The following is a 12,016-nucleotide window of genomic DNA, read 5'->3' as shown; positions in this document are numbered from 1 at the left end:
GCCATGTAGGACCCTCCTCCGGTGGCCCGGGAGCAGCTGGGGATCAAACCGGCGCTGCAGAGGCTGTGGGCAGCTTCGCAACCCAGAGCTCAACCGCTGCGCCACCGGGGAGGCCCCATAATTTCATTTTTTAAAAAGATTTTATTTATGCATGCAAGAGCTGGGGTACAGGCCAGAGATGTGGGGAGTGAGCGGATTCACCAGAGACAGAGTGGGGGACAGAACAGGCAGATCTACTGAAACACACTGCTGAGGGGCACAGCAGGTGAGACAGGAGAGGTCTGCTGTGCCATGTGCGTTGCTCCCCGGCCAGCCGGGAATTGAATTCATGCTGCAGAGGCAGCCGATTTCTTCATAGTGCAGTGCTTAACCCCTTGCGCCACCAGGGAGGTCCCATTTTCATAATTTCAAAACAAAATGAAAGGAAGCTCCGCGCATCAAGCGTATTTTGTTAAGTGGAAAGAGTGAGCTGTAGATGTAACACAACCCCATTTAAATTGAAAAAGCAATCTATGGGAATTTATGTTTGCATGAGCAAAGAACAAAGCAGGGAAGAGTCCACACCAAACTATTTACAGTCGTACTAGAAATGTGGGTAAGGGGAGAGGGAAGTGTTGAATCTATAACTTTGTAGTTCAAATAACCACCCCCCCCCAAAATTATCTTAACACAACTTTAAAAAATGCATGTGATGAATATTTTCCATTTCAGTAAAATTGCTTGTAAGTATCTTTCTTGGTGCCAACCTAATAGTCCATCAAGTGAGTGAATGCTAATATACAGCCATGATCCTTTTATCTAGCATTGTATGCAATTAACACTGTATTAACATTGTATGCTATTAAATAATAGCTGTAATAATTATTTTTCTGTAATAATTATTTTTCTGCTACGTTGTAGTCTGCATCTTTAAATTATTGTTTTCAGGACAAAGATCTAGAAATGAAATTGAGGATATGAATTTTTAAAAAGAGTTGGTATTTACGGCAAGGTTGCTTCCAGAAAGTTCTATGCATTTACACCAAATCTAGTTAATGTCAATGTATGCCCCTGTCACCGACACCCTTCCAGCACTGAATAGTATTATTTAAAACTGTGTGTGTGGCTAATTTGCTAGCTGAAAATATATCATTTGTTGTTTTAATTTGCATTTCTTGATTGCCTCTGAAATAGAAACAATGCACTACTTTCTAAAAATTCTTAAGTCTTTTGTGCCAATGTTTTGTTCTGTTTCTATGATTTGATTTTCCTCCAGAACAGCTCCCATTCCCAACTTCCTGATCTCTGGCACAACGGTATCACTCTCCTGACGCCCACCATTTCTGAACCAGAGTCAAGTTTTTTCCCCCTCTATTTCAATTTTTGTCTTCCCATCCATCCATCACCAATGATGCCCATTCCTTCCTTTAAAGTGTTTTTCTGTTTCATCTTTTTTGTTCCTAGGAGGTCACCATGTCTTTAGCCAAGTCCGCAAAACTTTCACCGGGATTCCATTGGAAGCTTCCCGGCAAGCCTTCTGTTACCAGCCTGTCCGATTTTGCTTTCTCTCCCAGCTGTAATCCCTTGCACGTTTCACTTCCTGGTCTTTCCACTAAGCCTGGACGCCTCTGCCAACACTCAGTTCCTTAGCATCCCTTCCACAGCTTCCTAGAAACCTCTGCATATGGTGGTCCCCTTGCTCCTTGGTGGTGGTTGCCGGTACTGCTTTGCCCCCTTTGTGGATGTCTTCCTTGCTCCCGCTTCTGCTAGTCCACTGCCTTCACTCTTTTTAGGCTTGAAACCAATGACAGACGCGTGAAAGGGGAGATGAGGCCAGGACGAGGAGAGCAGGCCTCGGGCTGTCTGGAAGGAGCTCCTGGGGAGGATAAGCCCAAGCAGTAGGAAGCAGGCTGTGAGGGCTGGAGGAGGAGAGAAGGGAGAAATCATGCCCACGTGACACCCAGCTTCCTGTACTGAGGCCAAAACTGGAGAGGATCCCTGCCCGCTCAGGGAGGCTGCGGTGGTGCTGAGGGAGCTGAGGGTAGGGGCTTTATCTCAGCTGCCTTCACTCCATCCCTGCAAATAAACATTGGAAGTAAAAGGCTATGTGCTTGCTATGTAAATTTAGCTTCCAAATCCCTCACCTGCAGGAGTTCTGGAGCTGCCCTGGCTCCCAGAAAATGCTCAGCAAAAGGGAACTTCTTTGCATGGTGGCTGTTAGATACTTAAAGAGGGGACTGGACTCCTCCACATATCCATGCTCGAAGACCTTTCCAGAGACAGTGCTGCATAGTGTACTTCATGGGCTTGAATTTTTACCCACCATTTACTGGAGTCAAAATTCAAAAGACAGGAAAGGATCTACAGTGAAAAGCTCTCTGTTCACACCTTGGCATTCCCTTCCTCTTGCCAGAGTCACCACGGTTACCATACCATGTTTATTTGGAGAAATAGTTGTTCATATACAAGGTAGATACAGAGCTAAAGACAGACATAGACAGACAGGTAGGTAGGTCGGTAGGTAGGTAAATAGACAGATAATTTCCTCCTCCTTTTAAAATAAATGATAGCCTATTTTATGTCTTGTTATAATAAGTTGATATTTCTTAGATATAATCCATATCAATGTGTAAGAGTGTCCTCATTCTTCCCTTATTGCAAGAACTATGACTGATTTAACCTAATCTTTCCTTGGTGAACATTTAATTTTTCATGTGAATTTGTAATCCTGGTAGACGTTACCAATTACCTTCCAAAGAAATTGCTCTGGTTTATGTTTCTGCCAACAATATGTAAACATGAGTTTGGACAACGACTTTATCTCTCTGAGTCTCAGTTTCCTTATTTGCAAAATAAGCAAGACAGCACCTATTCCCTGGTGTCCTTGTGAAGGGTACTTGAGATGATACATGTAAAGTATTTGACTTGTAGGAGTGGGTGCCTTGCCAATATGCACATGATTTTATTCTGGATTAGTGAGAGATTATTCTGACCAGGAAAATGGATGTGATGGGACCGCCTCACCAGTCTGGAATTCTCTGATTAGGTTAAGGGGCAGATTCTGCAGGAAATTAGCAACTCAAATCAGAAGCGGTTATGGGCACTGACCAGCAGGGGTGCCAGCTCTCCAGGGTACTTGACCTCCTCCATGTGGCTTCAACTCCCAGGTAGTAGCAAGCTGAAAGATCGTGTTGATTCAAAAAAGACAACGTGGAGCCAAGGGTACTATCCTCTGATCATCTCAAAACTTAAGCAAGAAGACACGGGGATTTACATCTGTGAAGTAGGGGACCAGAAGACGAAGGTGCAGCTGCTGGTGTTCAGATGTGAGTGGGGCAGGCTGGGAACAAGGGTACCTGTGGCCAGTCTCCCTCCTCCCTGACTCCCATCCCTACACCCAAATCAGCAGGAGGCCTCAGCAGCCCACAGTTGGATCCCATGGGCCACCACATGCCTCAAACCCTCCCCTTGGGTCACGTAGGAGAGAAAAAGAGACCTAGAGAGAGGGGAAGAGAAGGACAGGAGCCAGAGAAAGGAAAGAGAGGGGCAGGGAAGAGGGAATGAGAAAAGGAGGAGGGGCGAAGAGGAGGGTGAGGAGGGGAGAGACAGAGCAAGAATAGACGGAGGACAAGGGAGGGGGGAGAAGGAAATCTTCCTTTGGATTGGGGGCGGACAGCTGGGTGTGGGCAACAAGGAAGAAGTTGGGAATGGGGTAACGGAGAGACCCTCTAGGCTCCTGGCTTCTCCCCTTCTCCCTGGGGACAGCGTGTGTGTGACATAAGTGGTCTGCTCCCTCCACAGTGACTCACAGGCCGAGCGACCGTGTGATTGTAGGGCAGAGCCTGAGTGTGACCTTGGAAGACCCACCTGGTAGTTCAGTGGAAAAGCTTTCAGTTGAATGGAAAGTTCCAGGGGCTGAAGGCCCAACGAAGGGCAGGGACTTCTCTTTGTCCCAGGTGGAGCTGCGGAACAGTGGCCCTTGGAAATGTAACATCTCCGTAGGCCAGACCAGCCTGGTGTTGAGCATAAACATCTTGGTGCTGGGTAAGAGGTGCCCTCTCCCCTCAGCCTTCCCCTGCCTTAGGGCCTGACTCCCCCTCCCTCTGCTCTGCTCCCGGGGCTGGGTTGGGGAAAAGGAGGCTGGGCCAAGTCCTCCTAGAGCTGAATTCTGTCCTGAGGGATACCCTGGACCCTTGCTCAGGGTGGTAGACATGGAAGAAGGACGGGACCAGGGACTCCTGGAAGAGGCCCCAAAGCAGGCCCCAAGGATTTCTATTTTCTTTGTCGCCTCTTCTCCCCATCCCCACTAAGCTGGCAAAACCACTGAATGGGTGACACTAACACCAGCAAGTTGGCCAGGCTGAGATTCCACTTTGTACCTTTAGTATCTTGAGCTAGGGGTCAAGATCCTAGGAGAAACCAGAACCCAAAATGCAGGTCCTGCCCCAGATCCTGACCACCATGGGCTTATGTGATCCCAGGGAGTGGTGGAGGATGGTTAGTGTGTGGACTCTGATTTAAATTTGACTCTGACTTAACTGTGTGACCTTGGCCAAGTCACTGAACTTCCCTGTGCCTTGGTTTCTGCATCTGGACAATGGAGATGATGCTCGCTGTGCTGTATTACTCTATATTAAGCCCTTAGTATTAGTACAGGCCTGACCCATCACAAACTTTATTCAGCTGCTCTTATCTTGTGAGGAGTGGTAAATGTTGCCTCTCAGCAAGCCAAATATCTTCTGTGTTCCAGGGCTGCTGAGGAGGGAGAAGCCCCATGATTGGGCTGTTCTCAGAGGGCTTTCACGGGGAGGGGACACAGCAAGGGGACATGCATGGGTAGAGAGGCAAGACAGAAGATCAGAGAGGTAGATGGGACATTAAGAGCTGAAATGGCCGCCAAGATATTTGGACTAGCTGGTCCCCCTCCATCTCTGCTGCCCCCACCAAAAGCCCACCCCACACTGTGCACCATCTCTTCCTATCTCCTCTTTTTTTTTTTACCTATAGAGGCACATGCACTCAGTCAGAAGCGTGGGAGCACTACACTGCTCAACCCAGCGCTCCCGCTTCTCTTCCTATCTCTTGACCAGGTTTTCTCCCTTCCCACCTCCAGGTTTCCGGACGTTTCTTGACCCAGTCTATGCAAGAGAGGGGGATAAGGTGGAGTTCCTCTTCCCACTTAACTTCGAAGCCAAATCTCTGAATGGGGACCTACAGTGGCAGGCAGAAGGAGCCTCCTCCCCACAGCTCTGGGTCAACTTCACCTTGGAGAACAACCAATTGACTGTGAACAAGGCCTTCCAACACCTCGAGATGCAGGAGGCGCACCCCTTCTGCCTCACCCTGCGGCGGGTCTTGCTTCAGTATGGGGGCTCTGGAACCCTGACCCTGAATCTTAAGGAGGGGGTCTTGCATAGGACAGTGAATCTCGTGGTGATGAGAGGTGAGGAGCCAGAAAGGGAGGCTTGTACCCTGGGTACCTGATGGACGTGATCACTGATCTCGGTGGGGGGGAGGGGTCTGGTATGGGATCTGGCTTTGAACTGAAACTGGAATCCACACATTCTTCCTTGACATCCAGAAGGCAGCCCCTCTACAGACATCCAAGAACCCCCACAGGGCATGTGCTGAGAAGCAGGGTCCTGGCTCTGCCTCTGCCCAGCCCTCTATGGCCCTGGCTAAGCCCCTTTCCTCTGGGTGTCTCACCAGCCTGATGGGGTACTCAAATCTTCTCTGAGTATGAAGTGATGACGTGAACCTCAGCCTCGCCTTCTTCCCATCTTATTTCCTTCATCATCTCAATAATTCCACAAGCTAATATCTGATGGTTACCACATGCCAGACCCCATTCAGTAATTGAACATGTATTTGTGTGTTTAATTATTGTCTGGGGCTCAGGTTGGTGGAGTAGCTGGCTCAGGGCCACACAGCCCGTGAGCGGTGGGGCTGGGATTCAAATCCAAGAGCGCTGAATCTCAAAAGTTATGTTTTCTCTATCATAACTGCATGAAAATGTTGTGAGAGGCTGAAAGTGTGGTTTGGATTGTTCTACTGAATCCCCCAGGAGCACGGTGGTGCTAGCCCCGGGGGTCCTGGCTCTCAGCCTTAGGCTCTTGTGCCTTTGCAGTGACTACGTTCCAGAACAATGTCACCTGTGAGGTGAGGGGGCCCCTGCCTCCCACACCGCAGCTGGTCTTGAAGCGGGGGAACCAGAGTGTGGAGGAGATCTCAAAAGTGCCGAAGCAGGTGACAGTGCTGAACGCTGAAGCAGGCACATGGCAGTGTCTACTGAGACACAAGAACAAAGTCCTGCTGACAACCGAGGTGGAAGGTGAGTGAGGATCCAGGGCCCTTGACCCAACACCAAGCTTCTGCTTACTTGGCCGTGGGGCCTTCCCATGGTGGGCGGAGACCACCTCCCGGGGGCCTGGATACACTGGGCGCTGAGGTGAGGTGGACCTGTCCTGGTTTCTGTGGTCCTGAGAGTTCCTACCTTCCTGGGTGTCCAGCCCAGGAATGGGGTCCACATAACGAGGAACATCCCTCTCCGGCTTCTCTCCAAGTCCAGACGCATGCGCGTGCGCGCGCGCACACACACACAGGTAGGCAGGCTTACACACAAGCACACATGTACGCACCTAGCCAAGGCTGTGCTTCAAGCTCCCCAGCGTGCCCTATGGGCTCTAACCTTAACCCCTTCCCCGGCTCTTTCCTGTCAAGTCCGGAGGACCCGGGGAGCCTTATGCACCCTGACCTGCTCTCCCAGCCCAAGAATCAGATCCGAGTAGAGCCAGGCAGCAGGTCTTCCTGGGGCCCCCAGAGCACCCTGGGCCTCTGCCAGAGGGCAGTGAGCTGGACATCTCTCTCCTGCAGTTTCTCCCCAATTCACAAAAGCCTCGCCAACATTCCTGGCCATCGTGCTGGGTGGGATCGCAGGCCTTCTGCTTCTCTCTGGATTTTGCATTGTCTGCTGTGTCAAGTGCTGGCATCGCAAGGTAAGTGCCCCCCCCCCGCCCCACCCCCCGCCACAAGGGAAGCCTATGTATGGGCCCTGCTTCTGGGCTCTCCCTGCAAGCTTCCCCAGCAGACTGGGCTGCTCCAGACCCCCACGGAGGAAGAAACCAGAGCAGAGCCTTAATTCTGGGGCAGATGCCCTCAGTCACAGTGACTGCTTCTCCTCTCCCAGCTTCCCCCACTCCCCCCTCCAAGAGGCTCCTCCCTTCTGGAGGCCTGGGACCCTCACGACTCTCCTCCTTCTTCCTGGACAGCGCCAGGCAGAGCGGATGTCTCAGATCAAGAGACTCCTCAGTGAGAAGAAGACCTGCCAGTGCCACCAGTAAGGAGCTGGTGGGGTGGGCAGGAAGGGGAAGGAGGGAGGAAGAAGGAAGGGGGGGCAGAGCAGTGGAGTTGAGTGAGGACACAGGGGCAGCGGAGGGGGTGCGGGGAGGCCTGGGGACCCCTAGCCTGGGTATTTCTGGCTGTGGCCCTGCCCTGTAGTCACGGCTCTGGAAGAGAGAATGGCAGTCTGGGAACCTGGAGGTCCTAGAATGCCATGGAGTTGGGGAGAATAGACTTGCTCCTTTTCTTCTTTGTTCCTCCAGCCGGTACCAGAAGCCAAGTAGTCTCATTTGAGGCACCCCGCCAGGGGCAGCTTCCCACTTGCAGCCTCCCCAGCTGTCTCCCAGCATTTCCTGTCGGGCTCCCGGGCCTGTGGACCAAATGAATGTAGCAGATCCCAGGCCTCCAGCCATCTCCTGCTGTCCTCGTTCACTTGGCCATTGACATGCGTCTTCCGGAACTTAGATCTGTTCTCCCCCTTCCTTCTCACTCAAGCCCTTGCCCTTCTCTGACTGTTTCTTCTCTACCATCTCCCTCACTGCCCACTTGGATCCCCCGGAAGCAGGCAGAATCAGGCCTGCCCAGCCTGGAGAGTGAGATCGGGTGTCTGAAGCGTGAAGCAAAGGACTGTCATTTTATGGCCAGAGAGGCTGAAGGCCAGCCCAAGACCAGAGAGCCCGTCAAGACTCCCAAGGTTCCTCACTGCCAGCCTCCACTGCTCCACGCTGCCTGCTTCTCAGCCTGTGTTGGGGGCCACTGACTCACATCCTGACCTGTGTGTAAACGGGGACCCCCCGATACACACCCCCATACACAGCTCACGCTTGCCCACAAACACGATTCCTTATCACACGAGCACTGTCTCAACCTGTAAACCAGTTTCACATCCTCTGTTTGATACATATGAAATCCCACACGGCTGACAGTGACAGGACCAGGATTAGCATCTCTGGTTTACATACCAGAAATGGAGCTCAGAGAGGTTAGATGTTTGCCCAAGATCACACAGCTAGATGATGCTGAGTCAGGACTAGCCCATCTCTTGACCCCAGTTCCACTGCTGTTTCTCAAACACAGGGACAAATACCACGCAGATTGCTGCAGCTGGTTAGTCATAGGTGCCCGTGTGTACCTTTGGGTCCCCAGGAGCACACAGGGAGGCCCTGCCTCAGAGGGTTCAGGAAGGTGGAAGAAGACCTCCCTGCCCAGTCTCAAATCCCTCCTCCATCACCTGCTGGCTGCAGAATCCTGTTACCAGAGGACAAAGGTTTCAGCTCTAATTAGAGCACAGTTTGGGAGCACAGGCTCTGTGGGAGAGAGCCCAGTGACCTGCCACTCACCCCGTGCAGAACCTTCTGGAAGGTGAACTTTGCCAGAGGGTGCAGAACCTTCTGGAAGGTGAACTTTGCCAGAGGGCGTGGGGAGCTGGTGTGAGAGTGAACCCTCTGAGGGGAGCGCCTGTGAAGGGCAGTAGCATTGGACCTCAGTCCCCCTGTCCTGCAACCTCCTTCATCCTTCCCCAGACCTTTCAGGACCCAGGGAAACAGGGGTGGCGGGGTGGGGGGTGGTTACAAGTATTTTTCTGACTCTCCTTGATCCATCTGCAGCCTCCTTTGCCTCTCCTTCCTTCCTTTCCTCTCCACCTCCCTCAGTCTCTACCCCATTCTCTTTCCCCTTTCTTCCTAGCTAGCCCCTTCCAGCCCCTTCCAGAAAGACCTGGCTGCCAGGCTTCCTGCCGCTTGATTTGTATCCCTGCCCACTCCCACCTCTGCCTCTTGAGCCCACAGGAAAAACAGTAAACTTATTATTATGCTCTTCATTTGTGTGTGTATGGGACATGGGGGGTGGCCCCTTCTCTGGGGACCAGGGTGGAATCTGCTCATCTTTGTGGTCAGTCCCAGGAAGTGAAGTTTCCCTAGGGAGGGAAAAATTCTTTGGAGGCTGATTAACCACCTCTCCACTCCAAAGGGGTGTGTGTGTGTGTGTGTGTGTGTGTGTGTGTGTGTGTCCAAGACTGTGTATGTCCAAGACTCTGGTTCCTCATGCGATACACTGAGGGAGTTGTGTGTTCCCATCCAAGTGTATGTACCTGGTGGAGAGAAAGGATCGTGTGAAACTACAATGTGTGTGGGGGGATTATGTGCACACAACATAAGCGTGAGTTTGTGTGTAGGAAGAGGAAGTGGGGTGTGTGTGCGGCGTGCACCCTTGTGCACCTGTGTGACCCCCACCCCCCAGGCAGACCCAGCTTCATCACACCTGCCCCGGCCCCAGACAGCCTCCAGCACCTGCCCCTCCACGACACTCCCCGCACAGCCCTCACACGGATACACACGGTGACACACGGTAACACACGCTTCCTCCTCCCTGAACAGCCAGCTCCTTGGTCCCCAACAACACCAGCTGCCTCTTTGAGCTGGTGTTCATCTTGGAAAACGGGGTGGGGTGGGGGGCAGGACAGAACCATCTCGCCAATGAAGCGGACTCCCCGCCATCCCGCTCACCCCTCCCTCTCCAGCCTTCCTTGCCCCTCCCCCTCCAAGTCACCGCCGGCCAGTTCTCCGCCCCACCTTGGTCTCCCCACTACTCCCCAAAAGCTGTCCTTCAGTGCCCCCACCCAGACCACGGCGGGATGGCTCTGGGAGAGAGGGGCTCGGAGGGACCTAGGGGGGCAGCGCGGGAGTGAGCGGCGGGCTGAGCCGGGGAGGCTGGGACCGAGGGGGGAGGACCGGAGGGAGGAGGAGGCGGGAGGAGGGAGGAGGAGGGCGGGCGAGCCGGAGCCGGCGGGCGGCGGGAGCCCGGGCAGCCGCGTTGGGAGTGCGGTCTCCATGGCAGTGCGGGGCGCAGCCAGAGGTAAGACGACCCCAGCCCTGTCCCCGCCGCGGACCCTCCCTCCACGCCCCCTGCCTCCCCCCGGGCTGCTCCTCTCCGCGCCGGCCGGCCCCTCCTCCCCGGCCACCTGCTGTGTCTGCCCCGGAGCACCCTGTGGGTGGCAGGAGGGAGGAGCCGCCTGACCTTACCCCTTCACCCCGACGGGCGCGAGAGAGACCCCCGCCCGCCCAGGAGGCTCCCCCACCCCTCCCTCCCACCTGCCTCGGCTCTTTCTCTGTCCTTCACCTCCTTCTCCCTGTCCTTCAGATCCTTCCTGCCTCCCTCCCTCCCTGACGCCCCATCTCTCTCTTTCTGAGCCCACCAGCTGGGGCTGGGTGGGGGTGGCTGGGAAGGGGTCCAAGCCTGTAGGGGCGGGAGTGTGTGTGGGGGTGCTCTTGACCAATTCCTTCCACCTCCCTCTGGCTGGCCATTGCCATGGCAACTGGGGTGCACTGGGCTCCGAGGGAAGACAAAGGTGGGGGGTGGACTAGGACCTCCAGGGAAGGGCAGGGGTCTGAGGGTCTCCCATAGGAGTAGACCCTCCCACTGCTCCATTTTTACCCCCCTTTCCTCCCAAACCATTCTGCCCACCCTCTTGCCTCCACTCTGCTCAGGGTCTCACCTGATTTCCTCTGACCCCCTCCCTGCCCAGGGCTCACTAGAGTCAGCATCACTACCCTCCTTCCTGGCCTACGGGTCCTGAGTCTGGGGCAGGGGTGAAAGCACCAGGGTCTGCTGGGGGGAGGGCGGGGGGCGGTCAGTGCCAGGCTGCACATTTGACTTTTTCTTCGCAGCCGCCCTCTTCCCTGCTCCTTCTCTCCCTCCCTCAACACCTTCCCCAGAGCCTTCTCTGCAGGGGTCTCTGGCCTTCTCCTTCTATTTTAGGATACTATCACTTTGCCCCCTCTTTCTTTTCTGCTCAAACTCTCCTCCTTCCCCCTAGTTCCCCCTCTTTCCATTTCTGGATGCTTCTGATGTCAGCGGTTTCCCCGCCTTCGGGTTCCCTAGCCCCCCCTTCGGTCCCAGACTCCTTTCTCCCATCTTCCCTGATCCCCGGTGAGCCAGGGCAGTGGAACTGGCTTAGGGAATGGGGCTGAGCACTGAGGCCCCTGGACCCCAGAGTCTGGAAGGCTGGGAAGGGGCTGTCACACCACATCCCAGCATCCCGGGAGCCCTCAGAAACAAATGGTACGTACCCAGTCTCTGAAGAGATACTGATATTTAGGGACATGAAGACAGAGGTTGAGAAGGATTGAGCAGGGAATCTAGGAGGTTCCTTCAGAAGGAGGATAAAGGAGTGAAAAAGGACGGAGAGCAGGAAATGAAGGTATCTTTTCTGGAGGTCTGGAGGAGCGGGGCCCTCCAAAGGGGAGTTTGAGTGGTTCTGTGGTTTAAGGCTGGACAATGCTTCCTTCCTAATCACCAGTCGTTTCTATCATTTCAAGGGAAGCAGGGACACAAGGCGCGCTGGAGGCCAGCCTACCCCCTACCTTGCCTCCTCCTCCCACATCTCTTCTCTCCACTGCAATTTGTCCAGGTGTCTGAGCCTCACCCCAGGCCCTTTGGGGCCTCCAGAAGATCCCTGGCTGGTGAAGAACCAGAGGAAGAAGATACGGGAAAGTCTGGTCATGGGGACCAGAGCGCCTCAGTCCACGTCGTAGCTGGGAGAGTGGCCAGCTGTCTCCCCATCAACCAAAGGGCTACTTCACAACAGGCCCCGCCCAATCCGGAGGCAGAGGACGACCTCCGCTGGCCCTCAGTCTCCTCTCCTGCCCTCAGTCCTGCCGTAGCTGGGTCGGTCATGCAAAGCTAAGCAGCAGGGTAGGCC

The 12,016-nt window shown here is 54.0% G+C and overlaps 1 protein-coding gene across 3 annotated transcripts in view; it reads left to right on the top strand.

Annotated features, from left to right (window-relative positions):
* CD4 (CD4 molecule) overlaps positions 1-11,858 on the top strand; it is a 116,944-nt gene extending 105,086 nt beyond the window's left edge. Inside the window, exons 4-10 of one of the 3 annotated variants that reach the window (XM_054696479.1) lie at positions 3,147-3,305; positions 3,781-4,023; positions 5,093-5,422; positions 6,107-6,310; positions 6,853-6,974; positions 7,248-7,315; positions 11,726-11,858. In XM_054696479.1, the coding sequence (XP_054552454.1) occupies positions 3,147-3,305; positions 3,781-4,023; positions 5,093-5,422; positions 6,107-6,310; positions 6,853-6,974; positions 7,248-7,315; positions 11,726-11,849 (1,250 nt within the window). In that variant the 3' untranslated portion in view covers positions 11,850-11,858. Of the gene's footprint in view, positions 1-3,146; positions 3,306-3,780; positions 4,024-5,092; positions 5,423-6,106; positions 6,311-6,852; positions 6,975-7,247; positions 7,316-7,580; positions 9,829-11,725 lie in introns of those variants that run through there. The other 2 variants (XM_054696480.1, XM_037514444.2) reach the window with 2 other exon arrangements.
* The last annotated feature ends 158 nt before the right edge of the window (positions 11,859-12,016 follow it).

Source organism: Talpa occidentalis, unplaced genomic scaffold, assembly GCF_014898055.3.
Source record: "Talpa occidentalis isolate TD23 unplaced genomic scaffold, MPIMG_talOcc4v2.1 talOcc4.16, whole genome shotgun sequence".
Taxonomy (NCBI): domain Eukaryota; kingdom Metazoa; phylum Chordata; class Mammalia; order Eulipotyphla; family Talpidae; genus Talpa; species Talpa occidentalis.
The sequence above is the reverse complement of the archived record's forward strand: the minus strand, read 5'-3'. Positions and strand labels throughout refer to the sequence as shown.